This window comes from Fukomys damarensis, unplaced genomic scaffold, assembly GCF_012274545.1.
Source record: "Fukomys damarensis isolate Sample0158 unplaced genomic scaffold, DMR_v1.0_HiC HiC_scaffold_28, whole genome shotgun sequence".
Classification (NCBI taxonomy): domain Eukaryota; kingdom Metazoa; phylum Chordata; class Mammalia; order Rodentia; family Bathyergidae; genus Fukomys; species Fukomys damarensis.
In genome coordinates, this window is record NW_022900940.1 from 16289388 (window position 1) to 16309052 (window position 19665).

Below are 19665 nucleotides of genomic sequence, written 5' to 3' on the forward strand. Positions count from 1 at the left end.
TGCAGTCAGAGGGGCTTTTCAGAAGGGACTGGATCTACAGTGTGTGATACTGAGATTAATTCATGGTGCAATGCTAGGATTAAGGATGTGTTACCTACGCTAAGGGTGAGTAGCCTGGATAAGACATAAGGGACACAAAGAAGTTTATCACTTCTCACTTGCTTGCTGCTTGCTGTTTCTGCCTGCCCTGTTTTGCCATGGACTTTTTCTCCTTTATGACTCTTCTGCCATGCCACCCTGCCTTGGAGCCATCAGATTATGGACTGAAACCTCTACAAACTGTGAGCCCAAATAAATCTTTCCTCCCCTAAATTGGGTGTCAGGTATTTTGTCTCAAATAAGGAAAGTAATTAAGACAGAAAAACACACACACACACACACAAATATTTATAACCACATACACATATAATTGAAAATTATATATAAATAATAAAAATATGAAGTCTGCTTTGTTCAACTGCAAAATTTGCTCATGAACAGAGAACAAAATCACAACCTAAATTCAGTGGATTAATTTATATACCTTACATTGTTGGACTGGGTAATCCTTGGTTTGCAAAGCCCTTGTAGGTAAGATGATAGCTATGACCATGACAATACTGTCTCTGTCCTTAATGTCCTGGGAACATGATAAGCTTTTTTGAACAGTGTAGGCTTGCAGAATGTAATGACTGCAATCTAAAGATGGGCTTCTGAAATATGGTCGAATTAAAAACCAAAAGGATCATTAATTCAACATTGTTTGGTCTACTTTTCATTTGTTATGTATTTTACACTTAGCATCTGGCAACTCCTTTTAACCATTTAGAGACATACAAATTCAAATTAATGTTGGCTAGAAAACTATTTTTTCCAGACGAAATGTCAATGGCACTTTTGATTCTACAGGGACTTCAATTAAAGAATTAAGATCAGAAATATTGAGGCAGTCAATAGATCTAATAGAAATTCTTGGATATTTAGAGAAAGATTGTTCGAGGGAAGACGTATCAGCCACATGATCCCATTCATCACATATTTATCAAGTATCTACCATTTGCCTATAGTATAGGCATCATAATGCCAGAGAGACAGATTTTGACTTCATGGAACCTAAGGCCCAGTTGGGGAAATGGACAAATATTAGGTATATAATTATACTAGTGATATAAAGAAAACCATCCTTTGAGAGTACATAGGTAAAGAAGCTGGCCTAGATCTGAGGCTGTGGTGACAGTAGAGTTTGGTATGGATGTTCAAAGAAGTAAAGGAGAAAGAATCCATAGGAAAAAAAAAAAAAGATTTTTTAAAACATTGTGTAAAAATGTCCTGTAGTTATCAACAAAAGGTACAAGATCCCAATGATAAATGTAACTGTATTGTTTGCTTTAAGTGTACCATTAAACTTAATGGGCAAAAAATGTCCTGCAGTTGAAAGAGCACAAATACATTCAAGACTTGAAAGATGTCTCACTCTTATGGGAGATGAGGGAGGTAAGAAATGGTGGAAAGGGCTGGGGATTTACCTCAGTGATTCCAGTGCCTGCTTTGCAAATGCAAGGACCTGAGTTTGATCCCTGGCACCAAAAAAAAAAAAAAAAAAAAAAGGAGAGAGGAGAGAGAGAGAGAGAGAGAAAGAGAACGAGAGAAAGAAAGAAAGAAATGGTGGAAAATTAGTCAAACACAAACCATGTGGGATCTTGTGGATTCCATTAAGAATGAGGACTTTTACTTCAAGTCAGTGAGATAAGACAAATCAGGAATAGGACAGTAAAATACATGATTAAGGAACTATACTTTTCACAGGCATAAAATGTACCGCTGGCCCGTTCACTTTAATCTAGCCTTTTGAAGTCATGCAAAACACAATCCTCATCACATGAGAGGATCTAGATCAAAGTAAGGCATATCATAAATACAACTAGATCAAGGCAAGAAGCCTGTGGCTTTCCCCTTTCTGATTATTCACCTCCCCATACCCTTCAAGGATCACTGTTTCAAATTCACAGCCATGGCAATGACTTACATTGGGCAGGAAGTGAGTGGTTGATCTGATTTCCTGGGGAAACAAAAAAAGACAAGGACAGCTATGGGAGCATCATCCAAACTACAAATACTATAAAGCCAGAATGAGGCTGGGGATTTAGCTCGGTGGTTCTGGCACCTGCTTTGCAAGTGCAAGGACCTGAGTTCAATCCCTGGTACCAAAAAATACCAAACCAGAACAAAACAAAACAAAAAACCAGAATGAGCTTTTATTCATTCTCTTCATAATTTGCCAATGTAAAGATGGTAGATAAGCCACATTGCTGAATCTTGGTTTCTTGCCCTTTGTGTTTTATAATATCTTAAGAAACTCAACTCATTGCCTCCTATGGTAAAGGTATACAGTTTTGAAAAGCAATTCAAAGAGATATTTAGTAATATAAACATTTTTCATATAAGGTCTCATAATGGTATAGTAAATCATAAACTATACATTAGTGGTTTTGTATGTATGTGAGATAAAAATAACTAAGCCTTTCTCAAGATTATTAATTCTCATACCTTCATTTTCAGCTACTATTCTGATTAAAAGTATTTAAATTTGATTTAAGCTCTACCCTGAACTTCGTTGTAGGAGACTTTGCCAAGGCAAGCATGTATGGGGAAATACCCAGTAACATTCCATTAGTTAATGCATGCATATATTCCCCAATAAATGGGCGCATTCCGTATTTCATTTTTATCAAAAGACTCCTGAGATTGCTGTTTTCTCTCCTAGCCATAGTCACTGTTGACATCACTTGAAGTGTTCAGGTTCCTTCTGCAGTCATTTTATTTGTAATAGTGCTTTGTGTGTTGTGTCTCCTAGCTCTACATACAAACTACCACGCTTACAATCTCCATGAACCTAAGTGCGTCAGTGGCGCTGGGAATGCTATACATGCCGAAAGTGTACATCATCATTTTCCACCCTGAACTCAATGTCCAGAAACGGAAGCGAAGCTTCAAGGCAGTAGTCACAGCGGCCACCATGTCATCTCGGCTGTCACACAAACCCAGTGACAGACCCAACGGTGAGGCAAAGACAGAACTCTGTGAAAATGTAGACCCAAACAGTAAGTAACTCTCCTTTCTTTGCATTTTACCATCCTGCATCAGCAAGATCTAGGATATATGTTACCCCTCATGGAGAAATAATGCAGTCCTTCTTGTTTTATTGATCGAGGTGGCCTGGTAAATGAATAGTAACTTTTGCTCTCCTAAGTTTGATTCATTTCTGCCACTATTTTTGTTTTGCTCCATGTTGGTTTTTTTAAAAAAGCATTTAGAAGTTCCACTTTAGAAGTGTAAAGCCTCCCCCTTTCCTTTTTTATTGCTTTTTGCTACCAAACCTGCCAATTGACATCAACAAATTTCTCAGGTCATCGTCCTTTCCTGTAACTTTCCTGTTAAAGAAACAACTTCCTGTTAAGAAAACAACTTTCTGTTAAGGAAAGCAACTCCTTGCTAGGGAAACTTCCATAGCTAATGAACTATAGCAGTAGAAATGTAAGTGGAATGTTTAGAAACAAAACACCCAATATTTAGCTAACATTTTCCAGTTGTCACTTATGTACATAGACAGTAATGACATCACCATGTGGGGAAAAATGTCCCTGCCACTGTAGAAGAGATTCATTTTATAAAAGATAGACCCTGAGAGGTAGGATTAAGGAAGAGATGTTAGAGTTGCGATGCTATGTCGCCTATCTGCAACCCTCCAGTAGCTTTCTGTTGGACCTGCAAATGATCCCAAATTACAGGAGGATAGAGACATCACTTTGTAAAATTCCCAGTCTCAAGCTCAGAGGCTAAATGTATATATTTCTCAATAGCTACTCTTGCTAACCATATGGTGGTAAGAATGAATTTCAGATTACAAACATAGTTGTAGGATTGATTTGCTTTCCAGAAATATGTTTGTCAATTCAATGTAGAATGAGACCTTTCAATGTTCACGATGATTCTCTTTTTAAGACAGAAGCAGTTCTGTCTATGAAGTCATTAACATCATACTGTCTTTCAATTATGTATTGATCTTACTGTAGCAAAATGCTTACTGTCAAACAGGAGTAAGAGGCTACCTGGGTTTAGTCTTAACAAACACTGTAAAAAGACCCATGATCTTAGTTCATCTCCATTTATAAATAATTCATTGAACAAATGACATGAAATACTTTCAAAATAAGTGGACAAAGTAGAAGGTTAGCACAGTGGGCTTCACTTTGACATTTCAGTAGAAGAGATTCTAGGACAAGGCAAAAGGGAGAAAAATCATCTCCTTGTGACGAAGGGGAAACAGAATGAAGGTGTAGACCCTGCAGTCCTCAGAGCAGCCAGTTCATCAAAAGGAAGAGAAGAGGATGGCGAAGTGCTACGCCACTCAGTGTGATGTAGGAAGAGGCTTTGGGTGGAGACACCCTGAGTTCAGTCCCAAGGCATTCCCTGTATCAACTGTGTGGCTTTGAGAGGCACAGAAGTTTTCTAAATCTCAGCATCTTTATGTACAAAATGGAATAATACCTGTGTCGTAAGTGTGTCACAAAGTAGTGTGTTAATGAAATGCGAACCCCTTCTATTCCTGAAGATGCAAAAAGCTTTGGTTAAAAGTATATTTTAGTGTGACTGATTAAGTAGCTAGATCAGTGCAGGTAAAGACGGCCTGAACACCAGGAGGGCCATGAAACGGAGTCCACAACAGGATTTCCACTATCCTGTGTATGCATACAGGTATGCACGTGGCTATAATTATAAATATTCTCATACGTTTATACTTCTGTAGTTCTTTTCATTGTGGGATCTCATATCAAAGTTAGTTTATGGAAATTTTACTCTGCAGCTATTCCAAGAAAGGTTTTTTTTAAAAGTGTATTTCCGTACACACACACGCACACACACAAAACTCTGTAATCGTCCAAATCATTAAGTAGGCAATGTGGTTCTAAAAATGACTAAATTATAAGTTTTGAATTAGTAATTCTAAGTAGCGTAACATTGAATTAAATAATTAGATACAATCATTGTTGAAGTCTTCTCAGTTATGACAGCATTGTTAAAATGATAACACAAACATTAATACTAATACTAGCAGTAGTGCCCTTTGGAATAGATATGCATGAATAGATGTTCCATACTTTGTATGAATTAGCTGCTTACTCATCACAATACGTCTGTAGACTAAGAATTATTGTTGAATATTATTTTTTTTATTGAATGAACTTAGGCTTGGAGACCTTAACTCACATTACTAACGTCCACGTTTTGCTAGCAGGAGGTCGGACTAACCCATATCTTAGTCCTAAACCCATGCTTATCCCTCTTTGCTCCTCTGATTCTTGAAACATGAGTGGAATGTCAAAACCCTAATGCAGAAATTACTCCTTCGATCTCCTTGTTTGTTAATAATAGCTTGTGTATACAGAGTGTAATGTAATGTTGATAATGTCTCCTGAGAGATTCTTTAAATGCATCATGGCATGTATTATTGCTTATTGTATTGTTTATGGGCAGAAGTAACCTGCTCTCAAAGAAGGCTGCCCAGGTAGAGGCTTCACCTTACTAAATGAAAAATTCAAATATCGTACAATTTGTTTCAATCAATGATTCCATTGGGAATTCAGTGGTGTTTTAAGAGAGTTTTATTGGGTTTTTGCTGTTCCTGTGTCTACACAGAGCCAAGATAAACATTCCAGAAAATAATAAAAATAGAAAGGAAGAAGTAGACCCTTTGCTTTATAACCTGTCTGAAAAATATTGGAAAATTCTTTCAGCTCTTTTGGCACTATGTAGACACTTCTCTAAAACACCATAAAGACTTTGACTAGATATTGGCTGAACCACAGGAGGAGATTCATGTACCTCCAAACATTGGGATTTCTGATGAAGCAGCCCTCAGAGGTCCCAAAGCAGCATCCATAGAACTTATCCTCAGCCAAGTCATCCAATAGCACTTTCTACTCTGATGGGCATGTTCTACATCTGTGCCAGCCAATCATCAGTATTAGCATGGGTGGCTCTCACGCACTTGAAATGTTGTTATTCAGTGAACAAAAACATTGTATTGTATTTTGCTTTAAATAATTTAAATAACCACCGACGTTTGTGGCTACTTAATTGGACAGCACAGTTCTCAAAGTTAGTATAACTTAATAAGTCAGGATTATATTCTTAGCCCACATTGGAGATAATTCCCATAATTTTAGCATTGATGCTGATCTGAGACAAACTCAATTAAAAAATTAAATAAGACAAAGATGCAAAAATATCATTTAAAATGATTCAAAAGCTGATGTCACACATATGAATTAGGTATCATAGAGAGCATCTATATTTGCAACCTCAGTACTCAGCCTTGCAAAATTTATGTACATAGGAAAACAGTGATAACCTCAATTAATGAAAATAGACAAACTAAGCTGGGCATGGTGGTGCACACCTGTAATCCCAGCACTCGGGAGGCTGAAGCAGGAGGATCGCTGTGGAGTTTGAGACCAGCCTGGGCTACATAGTGAGTTCCAGGTCAGTCTCAACTACATAGTGAGACCCTGTCTCATAAAACCAAAAAAAAAAAAAAATAGACAAGACTGTTCTCATGCTAGGAAGCATTGTAATCTTCTGTTGAATAACACATATAGCTCAAATTCTGGATTTTGGTAATGGGAACAAAGGGATTGTTTGCTGAATTCAAGCTGCCTGCCTGGTTAAACACGAACAAAAACACAGACTATGCACTGAAAAAAAAAATAATGTATCTCTTCAGTGGGGATAATCTGTTCACTAATTTCTGAGGGAGGGTATCTGAGAGAAAAGTCAAATTTATGGTATGAACTACACAGTAAACAACGGACCAGAAATGTCCTCTTATTCATTGTTGCTGCGAACACTTGGTCGCAATGCATTTCAGTCTTCAGTGTTTTCGTTTTAACAGCTCTGCTCCATCACTGCAGTTTGCCATCTGGTGCATGAACGCTTCTACTCATCCAGCTCCACTCTACAGCTCCTTGTCTACATAAAAACAAACTTGCTTGTTGGCTTCTATGGCTCGATATTAGAACTGCCCCAGTACTGCTTTATTCTCCTCAAGGAGTTGAATTTTCCGCTTGGGTGGCTTCTTCGGTTGCATTCCATTGTTTGAAAGAAAAAAGGCTTCCGTATGGGACCAACAATTAGTCAACCTTCTCAAAATTGTAATGTTATCCATGCGATACTGACATAGTAAAGCTTGGGCCAGTGTTTGCTGATCTCCACCTTCAGAGTGAAAAACAGCAAGCTCAGAAGGCAGAACGACTTAGCTCAGCTACTTGTTGAATTTTTATTTATACAAATAAGATTTCTGTCACTGGGGGTTCAGAAAAGCCTGATCTCATTTGGAGAGCTTTAGATGATTCCTCCTCAGAAATCCTTTTATTAAGAAAGGCATATAAAAACACCACTTCTCCCACCTGGCTCCTGAATTTGGCATCTCTCTATGCACCTTCTACTGCTGATTAGCATACCTATGTCCATGGTGAACTTGAAGATGCCCGGTAAATAGGAGGGCATGCTGTGCGCTTGGGCCATGGCTGATTGCTGGCCATTACAATCCTTTTCAAGCTGGATGGACACTCTTAAGCAAGAGGCAGCATGGCACTACTGGGATAAGTGGGTAAGATCTTTTGCCTATCTCACCTAGACTGCTCACAACCAGAAGATGCTCCGTGAATTGCCCTCTGGTTTCATGTTTTCCTTGGTAAAGGATTGCACTGCATAATGATGAGAGGCTGAAGCTACCTTTGCCCTAATATATCATCCATTTTCTAACCTGTCCCCAGGCAGTGCAGAGAAACACAACTACCTGAGCTAGATATAGTTTCGTGTGGGAAGTTAGCAGCACCTAGATATGGTAGGCAGGTGGACAGCTAGGGACACAGCCTCTTTTTGGAGGGGAGGAACTATGACTGATGAATAACCCTGGGATAAAGGGTAGACATATACCACATGAAAGATAGAATTAAGTTGATGAACACATTTTATAAAGAAGCACATGTTAGTGTAACAACATATGCCTCCAATATAAAATATTTAAAATGTCTATTCTGATGCCTCTGTTGTTTTGCTATCAGATTTACATTTACTATAAGGAAACATACAGATAAGTAAGACTTGTGTTGCTCTCAAAGAAAGCAATTATATAAAGTAGAATTGTCAATGTAAGGAAATACTTGGTTAAGCAAACAAAACCTCAGACTGCTAGAAAATGGATGTGGGAACTGACCTCTACATAAGTAATGATGCCTAGAAAATTCTAGAACACACTCGTGTGCTATGTTAATTTGTTATAAGTTTTTGTTTTGTTCTGTTTTGCTTCTTCATTTGTTTGGATCTCTAACATTCTCAACATTCTGCTACTTGTTTCATCCTTCTGGACTAATCACGTAGGTTGGTCACCATGATTACGACTAGGCTGAGACAAAGAAATGGGAGCAGGAAGGAATACCCTGACCAGCTATATGAATTACTTGGGGGCTGGTTCCCTTGGCTGTTCCAACTCAAAGAAGTGAAGCCTAAACTCTTTAACCCAAGAGCCACCAGTAATCCCATGTTCAGAGGTACCTGAATTGCAGTGAACTGGTCTATGGGAGATTATTGAAACCCCAGAACAGGGGGTATAGTCTCTATGGTCTCTATCGCAGCCTCTTCTCCAAAAAGAAAAATGATAATAATAATGAAAAGGAATATTATGTGCAGATTTATTTTATACATACCTATATATTTACTTTTCCTGTAGACTGTATACCACCAGTAAGAAAGAGTGTACAAAAGTCTGTTACTTGGTACACTATCCCACCAACAGTATAGCTTTTGACTGCTTTCCAAAAGGTAAGAAAACAATCTAATTTTTATTTATGTGTTTTTGTCTACACTGAAAATGAGAAATATTTCCATGAAAACTGTGCATTATTACCTGTAAGTCGATCTATGAAGAAATGTTGTTGGTTGATCTGTTTGATAAGCTCAGTGCAGATGGCTGCAGTTGATTGTGAGCCTGGCTTATATTCTGGAGAACATGTTAATGGGTGTCTGAATATTTGTTTTGCCTAAACAACTAGCCAGTCATTACCAAAGACAGGCTTGGCCATTCTGATACATGCTCTACTTTAAAACTATCAATGGTTAGAAATTATTTTTAAATGCATGTTTTTATATCCTGGTGATGTGGGTTGCTTACAAGGAAAAAGGAAAGAAGGAGGGTGTTTCACAAATATACATATGTTCTGGTTTATTTTTATTAAATACACTCAAAGAAATATACTTTTTTTCTAGAAATGTATCTATTCAAAAAACATGAATGGCTGGCCCTACCATCATAAGCCTTGTATTTTCTTGTTTCCTTTTCACCAAGCAATTGCTAATGAATACCAAGAGTATTAAAACTGATAGCTCAGAGAAAATGATGAATTACCTAATAGGCTACATAAATAAACTGGCCTCTGGATATTAACTGATAAAGCATTTGTACTTATATATTACTTTGGAATGTCATTAATGAATATTACTAATATTCTAAAAGAATATTACTAATATTATTTTTATCACCTCCTGATTTCAGCCTAAGCAATACTGTAATACTGTGGAAACTATTGCTTTGGCATGCATCTTTATTCAGCTAGAGTCAAGGTTTTCCAAACCATGTTCTGGTTTATTTTTATTAAATACACTCAAAGAAATATACTTTTTTTCTAGAAATGTATCTATTCAAAAAACATGAATGGCTGGCCCTACCATCATAAGCCTTGTATTTTCTTGTTTCCTTTTCACCAAGCAATTGCTAATGAATACCAAGAGTATTAAAACTGATAGCTCAGAGAAAATGATGAATTACCTAATAGGCTACATAAATAAACTGGCCTCTGGATATTAACTGATAAAGCATTTGTACTTATATATTACTTTGGAATGTCATTAATGAATATTACTAATATTCTAAAAGAATATTACTAATATTATTTTTATCACCTCCTGATTTCAGCCTAAGCAATACTGTAATACTGTGGAAACAACTATTGCTTTGGCATGCATCTTTATTCAGCTAGAGTCAAGGTTTTCCAAACCATGTAAAAATAAATAGTGAAAGACACAGAGTTAAGTTATTAAAATCAGGTGGTGGCTTTGAATAAAAGATTCTCTTCTGACTTCCTCTTTACCTCCTCTTGTATTTATAAAATATCAAGACCTAGCTCCAGTGAGGTTCTAAGACAATAAGCTGTAAAGTCATTATCATGAGAGGGGGAAAATATTGCTTATACTGTGAACTGGTTTTTCTCTTCCCTATGCTAATATCATAGGACTTTTATCAGATCATTGGTTTGTTTCGTTCCATCTTTGTTTTCATAATGGTATTCTGAATAGAAATAATATCTTTCTCTTTAAAAAACATCAATTTAACACTGTAAGACAGGGCAAGAGTACTTTAAAAGAGTAATTACATTTCCTGTTGATTTTAGATGGATGTCAACAACTTAGTCTTTAAATTTTGGACATATTGTTCACATAGTTATTTCCTTTTCCATATCAAATGATCTGCCCTAGTTTTTAAATAGGGCATTCTTTTCTACAGTGAATAACTGTATTCCAGTGAGATTTCAGGTTTTTGCAGTACAAGTGCTTGTCAAAACACCACAGCTCATCATTTTCGTAGTCCTTTTACATGAGACTTCCTGAGAATAAATGAGAAGGAATTTTGCCTGGGTAAAAAAAAAAATAATAGCTTTAATCTCAGTCCATCAAAAATTCTCTTTAGCTCCATTCTAAGTTAATGCCTTTTTGTTTAAAGAAGTATGGGGAAAATTTTTTAAGTCAATCTTTCAGTTAAAAATTTAAAAATTAGCTTAAAGAGGTGATGTTTACAAATAAACGAAACTTATTGCTAGGGTTGTCCTGCTACAGAAACTTTAATTACAGCAAATCTGAAAGAGTAAATTTGAAGGTCATATGAGAGAGGGAAAACCTGGCCTAATAGTGTGAACTAGGCATTCTCTTCCCCATATTGGGGATGAATATCAAATCATTATTCATTTTCTTTCCACCTTTGTTTTATGATGATACTCTGATCTCAGTTCTGATCAATTTTAAAATGCCTTTAAAAATTAATAAATTCCTTACATAGCTACTTTAAAAGTAATTGATAATAGAAGATGGTTTGTTACATTTATTCAAACAAAGGATGATTTACCTGTACAGATTAACACTGAAGATGCTCAATTTAGAAGACTAGAGAAAGAAGTTACTTTATGTGTGTTTAAATTCATTTCCATACGATAGCTTCCACAAAGATAAAACAAGAGACAAAACTGTAGATCTAATAGTGAGTTTTGTACAACTAGGCTAGTAAAATTTCCATTTCAGATGCTGTGTTCCAACAAAGACACTCTCCATACCATTTGCTCATAAGATATTGAAGGAAACAATTTAAAATTCAAACATAACAAAGCCTAATGTGAAGGTAAAAATATACTTATGTATATCTTCTGATGAAGAATACTCTCCTGTGGCAGACGCTGTAAGCCTGAACTCAGAATAATCAATATTGCCTCCATATTTATCTAGATGTTTGTAAATTTTATAACTCTAGAAAGTGTTACAAATCTAATGACATTTATTTGCAAATGCAACGAAGAGAAGAAATAATTACATTTGGCAACATCCACAGGTCAGGAAACAGGCTGTTTTCTTAGAGTTTAATAATTCAACCTTGCAAATATGGACATAATAACCTTGAGTCATGTTTTGACAGGGTTTTGTTCTGAGCAAGCACACAGATGATAATATTGTTGACATCTCACTGATTAAGTGGTATTATAAAAAATTAATCTTTTGTTGCTTGTAATTAATATAATGGACTTTTTGGCACTTATAAGCTTTTTGGAACTCTGCAATGCAAATTTTTGTATCAAGTTGACTCTCTTTAACAGTCAGTGTGATCTCTGCTTTAACTGGAGACCACCTCAATTTAAAATCCACTTCGAAACTCTCTGTATAGCACAGCAAAGTATCTGGCCTTTGCCACTGAATCACCTTAGAAATAAATGCAGCCATAAATCTTCCCAGCATGTTTCTCTAGACCCAAGAGCCCCATAAAACACCATAATTTCTCTCACCAGGGTTGATATACAACATGTCTTCTAAAACCAATTAATATCTGCCATCCCTGTTCTGCAACTTGAGTTCCACTTAAAGAATGAGATGAAAGCACACATGGCCAGTATTTCTACAAATACTTTGCATAGCAGAAATGCATACAGCATGCCCTAAAGTCATCGAAAGTGTGTCACATTTTACACTTAAGCATTGCCTTATACTATCTGGTCAAGATCTATGAACCTTCAGGCTAATAAGTCGAGTCATTCAAAGAAACAGTTGCTGAGCGTCTTTCCTCTGAGCCAACCCTGACCTAAGCAGGAATGGGGTTCAAAGTGGACAATGGGCACAGGGAGCTCAGTGTAATGGAAGACTTGCAGGTAAGAAATTATAACTCAGAATGGAAGACAGGGCCCTTAGTAGAAATATGTGTTTTTTGGATACCTATAGGGAACCTCACCCACAATGTTGTCTGTGAGCTGGGTTTACAGGATGATGGACTTTAGGTGCCCATACAAGAATGTGGTATGTTCTGGGACTAGAAAGCAGTTTTGTAAGGTTGAAACATTAGTGTTAGAAGCAGATATAGTTTCAGACGATGACACCAGGAAGCAGCCTGGGTGTAGCTGAATTAGGTCTTTCCTGTCTGTCTGTTTAATAGAAGGGCCTGGCAAATCCTAGGCCCCAAGCTTTTTCCCTAGAACCTGGGAGGTACAAAGTAAGTAATTCTAAGTGAATACCTACTTATTAATGAGAAAGTATTCAGTTTACAACCTCAGCAGGTGGAATTGGACTATTCCAGATAAAGTGTCCAAGGTCATAAAGACACCTTTGAAAAGGTAATTATTGTACCCTGGTGTCACATTTCAAAAATGTGTTGTATTTTTTCTGTACAACTCCTAAAATTGATGTCAATGCTAAATCTGCATTTATGTAATTGATATCTTTTTTTATGTATTAAAGCATCTATAAAACCAACACAGTTTTATGTTTATTTCTCTACTTTCATGCACTATGGATACCTGTACCATTTTCTTTCAAAGGGCACATGAACTTGAAAGATTCTATTGGAAAACAGATCCTTTGCTTTAAATGGTTATAGACTGCAATTTGATAAAACCTAAAACAATCTAATTAATGGTTTTCTGATTGAGTATATTTTCTTAGAGGTAGCCATTCAAGACACATTTTGTCTTTTAGGGTCCAAATAGTATTTGCATCTTAAAAGAAAAAAAAAATCATGTGTCCTCAACCAAAGCTGGTTAATCTGTGAAATCTTTCTTTCATCCAATTATTGTGAATAAGCATCTTCCCAGTACTCAAATGATGATAACTCTTGTTTCTGCCAATTAAAGATGTATCTCAACTTCGCAGATTTTTTTTTCCTGTACAATGGAGCTTGGATACATTTTAAATTAACTTTCTCTAGGAATCAAAGGTAATCATTACTTTTCTTTATGATCAACATGAATATTCTCATTATTTTTTTCTTTTCAAGTTGAAGATTAGTTTTCAATTCCATTATACGTCTGCCCTCTTTCAGGTCTCCTCTGAGGATCTCAGCTTGCTAAAAGAGGACTGAGAAAATGTCTCTGAAACTTGTTCTTGCTGAGCTGACTCCAGTACTTAAAAAAGCATGACATGAATCAGCAGCCCCTCTTTTGGTAAATGATGGTCCAGATATTAGTTATGACCTTGCATGTGCTCTTTCTCTCTGACCAAGAACAAGGAAAACAGGACTGGGATTCTAAGCCTGGCTCTGATACTTGGGGTAACATATACTTTGTTTGCCTCATGGATCAGTCACATTCTCTGAAATCCTAAGGTCCTCTTGTTTAAGATAGAAACAAGTTTTCTTTGCTGGGAGGCAACTCATGTATCAGGGCCTCCTTCACAAAGGCTATGCATATGAAGTTGTATGTAAGTAGCTTCATTAGTCTCTGCTCATTTATGTAATTTTTTTTCATTTTGATTGGCTTTATTCTTTTGTGTTTACTGCTACATATTTTGTTTGTCATAAACCACCAGAATTGGAGGGAATGACATCTAAATTGCCAATGAAGTTAAGCTACCTTTTCTCTAGGTTCTAAAGCTCCACCTTTTAGCTTGTCACGGTATCTTTTCATAAGTCATTAATAGTCTTTTAGCTTAGTAAACCTGAAGAGAGAAAGCTATCAGTCACTTAGCAAGGTTTCTATGGGACAGACAGATCATCTGATATGTACCATCTGATATGTAAATGCTCCATGAGATTAACTTCAGACAATGCTGGGCCACATGGCCAGGAGTAAAGCACTTAAATTATAAATAACAATTTTGAGGTATGTCTTGAGCAACAAAATAATGAATGAGTGGAACAGAGTCTTTAAATCTCTGCTGTGATAACATATATGATTTCCATATAGACAGCATACAACAAAATCAGTTAATAAAAGAATTTTTCTAATATTTTTACTGATACTTTCAAGTTTGGTTTTATCAAACCTATATAAATATGGAACTAACTTGAAAGGCTAGGCTTATTTATCCCAGTCTTCAAAGACCTAGCATTATGCTTTGCAGCAATTAATAATAATATTAATTATGATATGGTAATCCTACCATATAATCCCTATTGCTCCAGAATTTACCAAGAATCCCATCATCCTTCGAGGCAGGGATTACTATCTCCACTTGACTATGAAGAAGCTGAGGCTTAGACCATGCAGGAGCTTCTCAGCAGTGCACACCAAGGAATGATGGAGCAGATGCTTATGCTCAGGTCTCTTGGTCATGCTGAGCTCAGTGAAAATCACTGTCTTTATAGACTGATGTTGTAAGCTAATAGCATCTCTGCTTACTTGGCCAGGCTTGGCATGGGAACACAGTCAAAGGCAATTAAGCTCAGAAGAGGATTCTCTACCATTTAAAAAATGGTACTTCCTGGGATAAAAAATGTGAAAAGTTAATTTTTACCATAGCTTTATCACCTGTTCCTTCTCCCTCTGCTTTTGCAATAGCAAAACCCCAAAAAGAAAGTGACCTTCAGGGTCATGATCATTCCATAGCTGAAAATTTGATTAAATTGACATTCTAGGGTTAGCATGAAAAATGCTAGATTTTAATTGTAGGAACTTAATTCCTCTTTCTCTGGTTTAGGTCTTGTTTGCAAAATTCATCTGCAGTTTAAATTTGCTATATTTTTCCAAAGTCCAGATTGAGACTTGAGCTGTTCTTTCTTGTTAGGTAAAAAGGGCAACTGCATCTATCTTCACTGGTATACAGTCTAGAAGTTGTTCAAGACAAGTATCCTTCTAAGTATTCCAAGGAAGCTTTGCAACCACAATTCATATGATCCTTAAAATGTAACAGCAATGTCATCTCAACATTCCAGTATAATTGGGGAAAGGACGCTAGAGAAGTATTGCGATTGTGACCGTTGGAATCTTGTCTAGGAGTGTAGAAGCTTTCCTTAGAGAAAACACTGACACCACAAAATGGGGAGAGATCCCTGTGAAGAGCTATTGATAGCCATTGTGACATAACCCCGACAGTGCCAGTCTTCCTGGGTACCAGATTCTCAGTGCTGCCGGGATAAGTCAGCAGGGAGAGTAGCTTCAATGCAAACTCCTACTCCACTCTCATTTGTAAGACAGAAAGTAAGTAAAATAAGGCCTTAGCATATGATACTATCATTTACATACAGTGGGAAAATAAGTCATCTCCCTGAGCCTGTGTCCTCATCTGCAAAATATAACACAGTAGTTTTGAGAGCTAAATAATGATAAAGCACTTAGGACATAGTTTGGCACAGTACCTTTGCAAATGTTAACTGTCAGTCTTAGTATTTTTGTAACCTAAAATTAACAAATTTTCTGTTTCTCTTTCCTCTAGGAAAGAATTTTGGAGATTCTACTCTGACAGTTTTCTCTTTTATCTCTGATATGTATTATCTTTCTGTACCATACACAATAAAGTTTTAGTGTCAAGCAATCCATCTGCATGTGATTTTTGTCTGGAAAAACCTGCAGGATTTTCAGATTGAAATATCAATATATCTCTGGTCTTGTCAACCTTTTTAGTATTGATCCTTTCCGGAACTAAGGTGCCTTAAAGCCAAAATTTCACTGCACTATCAAATGAGCTACCTGGGAAATCACATTTAAACACACTTGGTTTTCATTTAATTTCACAACGCTGCACATATTTCCTGGCTTTAGGCATAAACACATTCAATGTGATCACCGTTGTGGTGATCTTTATATTAAATTAGTATGGTACTACCTGTTTGTAACTCAGATATAAGGAAAAATATCAAAGTTTGACTTAAAACATCCTACATGTAGCAGAAAATTCCCCAAGACCAAATCGTCAGTCATGAATTTAAGTTTATTTTCAACCTAAGTCATTGGTTCCCCTAACCTGGTGCTTATGAGAAGGTCAACTATATTTAACAAGCTTCCCTGATGATTCTCAAGCACATCCAGGGTAGGGAAACTTTTCCTTAATTTTGCTTGATAATTAACACATGCAATATGACACTGATAGGATGGTGATAACTTACACGGGCAAGTATTAAACTGGACATTAAACTGACATGGTTTTGGAAAAGCACTTGGGATACTGTACAAGGAATATGTACCACAACCCCAGGAAGTCATCTCTAGCTGTCTGTAACCACTGCGGGAAGCTGTTTCAGGGTCTTCTCTCAAGAGGCCTTGAGGACAGCTGTTACAGACTAAGGATAGATCTAGTTACAGAATTCAGTTCCTAGAGCAGGAAAACAGTACTACTGTTTGAAGCTGAATTTCCATAACAACACCCAATAAGAAGCTAGGTTAATATTTCTTTTTCCCCCCTGCTCAATGGTCAGAATAACTTTTTTAGGCAAAGTAAATTCATGGATCGTTTCACAATCATTTCAGGCAACTTAACAGAGCAATTCTTGCTTTGTTTAGCCCTGAAATCTTCAAGAGATTAGTATTTTTAAATCTTCGTTCATGCTTTTTATGCTCTACCTAACCGTAAGTCAACAATGTTTTGATAAATGATTTGTGACCTTACAGAGAGAGAGGCAGCAAAGTGCTCAGGATAAGACATAGTAGAGCCATGCTCCTGGATGTTAACTGCAGCTTTGCCATACTCTTAGACTGTGGCACAGGCTCCCTCTCACCCATTTCCTTATCTTCAAACTGGATGAAATGTCAGTAACTGCTTCATGGCATAATTAATGAGATTAACATGTTCATGATAGGGCCATTCATATGTATCGCTGTCAGGCAGCTTGGACCACAGGTGATACAAGCATGACTGTCCCATTAGGTGGCTTTTGATTAATTTTATTAATAAAAAAATGGATACAAGTGCTTAGGTCCATTTGTACCACCAGTGGTACAAGCCACCAGATGAGACAGTCATGTATGAACTGCCAGTATTTCTAGCTGGCAGGAATGTCTTAATCCATACAAAATGTTAAATACAGCATTTGTCACATAGTATCAGGCTAAATAATTTTCCATTAACTCATCTTAATGACTGTAACCGAGTCACACCTACCTGTCTATATGTCAGTCAGTAACCACATACAGCTATTTACATTGAAATTTGAAATTCAACATTTTGATCCTCACTTATACAGCTACATTTCAAGTGATCAATAAGCACCATAGCTAGCAACTGGCAAATTGAAGAACAAGAATACAAAACACTCAAATCATATCATCTTCTGTCGGAGAGCACCAAGCTGTAGATTTGAGAAGGAAAAGAATTAAGAAATTCCCTTATAGAAAAGATACATTTTAGTCCTCACCCTCTCTATTGCTTATGAGAGTGGTCTGATTCTGGCAGTGTTGAGGCCTACTTTTTTTTCAAGGCCTTAATAGTTCTCTTTGTTGTTTGGGGTGGGATTATCATTACATATTTGTAGTACGTAATCATTACATATAAATAGTACATAATAATCAGTACATATAAATAACACAACTTACTGCCTTTTTCTCCTTCCACTCCCCTCTTGCCTTCCCTCCTCCCTTGATCTCTTGACTCCCTTCCTATTACCTATCTTTCATTTTACTCTTTATTTATATTGTGGGTTTCCCACATAAGAGAAACCATGTGGTATTTAAGCTTATGTCTTATATATTTCACTTAATCTTCTGGTGTCAAGGCGTAACCATTTTCCTACAAATGATTCAAGTTTATCCTTTTTATGCCAGAATAGTACTCCATTGTGTACAAATACATTTTCTTTATCCATTTATCTGTTGATGGACATATAGGCTGCTTCCAAGGTCTAGATATTATGAATTGTACTGCTATAAACATGGGTATGTTTCACTGCAATATGATTTATCTCTTTTGAGAAGATACCTAAAGGGGAATATAGAGGTCAAATAGCACATTAGTAAACAGTGGTTTACATTGTAAACAATACATTCTGTGAGGTAACAACCACCTGTTGGCCAGAAATGGTTTTGCCTCTCTTCAGAAGATTTCTCCAGTTCCTTTCATAAGCTGCTGATAGGGCTCTTTATTTATTGATTCTACACATGAACATAATTCTTGTAGAAGAAAGATGTTTTTTTTTTATCAATTAACATCCACATGGCAGCAGGGAAAATATTTCATTGCCATGACACTGTCTGTCAGCAACAGAAAAGCCAAGTTATACGTTCAAGGATATGAAATGGAATTTTATCTAACTTTAAAGTATTTCTAGACACTTTTCACATATGATTGGCCAATTTCCTGATTTGGTGATGGCTCAAAATGCTTGACCCTTTTCTCAAGAGCAAAATTTACATATCTTATTTGTTGTATGGCTTATCCCTGTCACCACTGTCTGCTAAGTGTTTTGTTATTATTTGAGAACAAACAAAAATACAGAAAAAAGGGCTGGTAATGTGGCTCAGCAACATAGAGCCTGCCTGGCCAGTGCAAGGTACCAAGTTGGATCCCTAGTTAAAAAGAATGAAAATACAGAAAAAGGGCAGAAGATGGCTATCAATTCCAAAAAACATAAGTTTTATCTGAAACTTCAATAGTTATTGATGATATACCTTAACCAAAACAGTCCCTGCTGGTAATGATTATTATATATTGGGAGAATTGTAAGCCTCTAAAGGAAAGCTAGGAATAAGAACAAGAGTGATATACTTAATCCCAGAACAGTTCTGCTAAATTGGTTACTACTGCGAAGGAGAAATCTCTGCCGGCATCTTAGGTGTGTCCCACTCAGAACTGAAATTGGAAAAGGGCCAAATAACTGAGAAGGAAGAACTCATTTTTTTCTGTGATCTTGCATATAAGGTATGCATTTTTCTTAAGCAAAAAAAAAAAATTGATTATATCGATCACTAAATCTTGTCAATAACCAGTGGATCTATGAAAGTTATAGCACCATCCACTAACTGTTAGAGTTGACTTTCCTTTGTTTATCATTTCACAGTCTTATCATTTAATTATACAAACAGCATCTCATTTCATCTTCAAGGCATCTTCCTGAGGTGTAGGCAGCATTATCCTCATTTATAAGTAAGGCTTCAGAAGGTTAAGAAAATCATCCAA

At 36.5% G+C, this 19665-nt stretch overlaps 1 protein-coding gene across 3 annotated transcripts in view; it reads left to right on the top strand.

Moving 5' to 3' along the window:
* Grm7 (glutamate metabotropic receptor 7) overlaps positions 1 to 19665 on the top strand; it is an 865940-nt gene that overhangs the window by 795278 nt on the left and 50997 nt on the right. The window contains exons 9-10 of one of the 3 annotated variants that reach the window (XM_010640455.3): positions 2834 to 3080; positions 8771 to 8862. The exons of 1 other annotated variant lie outside the window; for it this stretch is intronic. In XM_010640455.3, the coding sequence (XP_010638757.1) occupies positions 2834 to 3080; positions 8771 to 8841 (318 nt within the window). In that variant the 3' untranslated portion in view covers positions 8842 to 8862. The remainder of the gene's footprint in view (positions 1 to 2833; positions 3081 to 8770; positions 8863 to 19665) is intronic. One more of the 3 variants, XM_033756960.1, reaches the window with a different exon arrangement.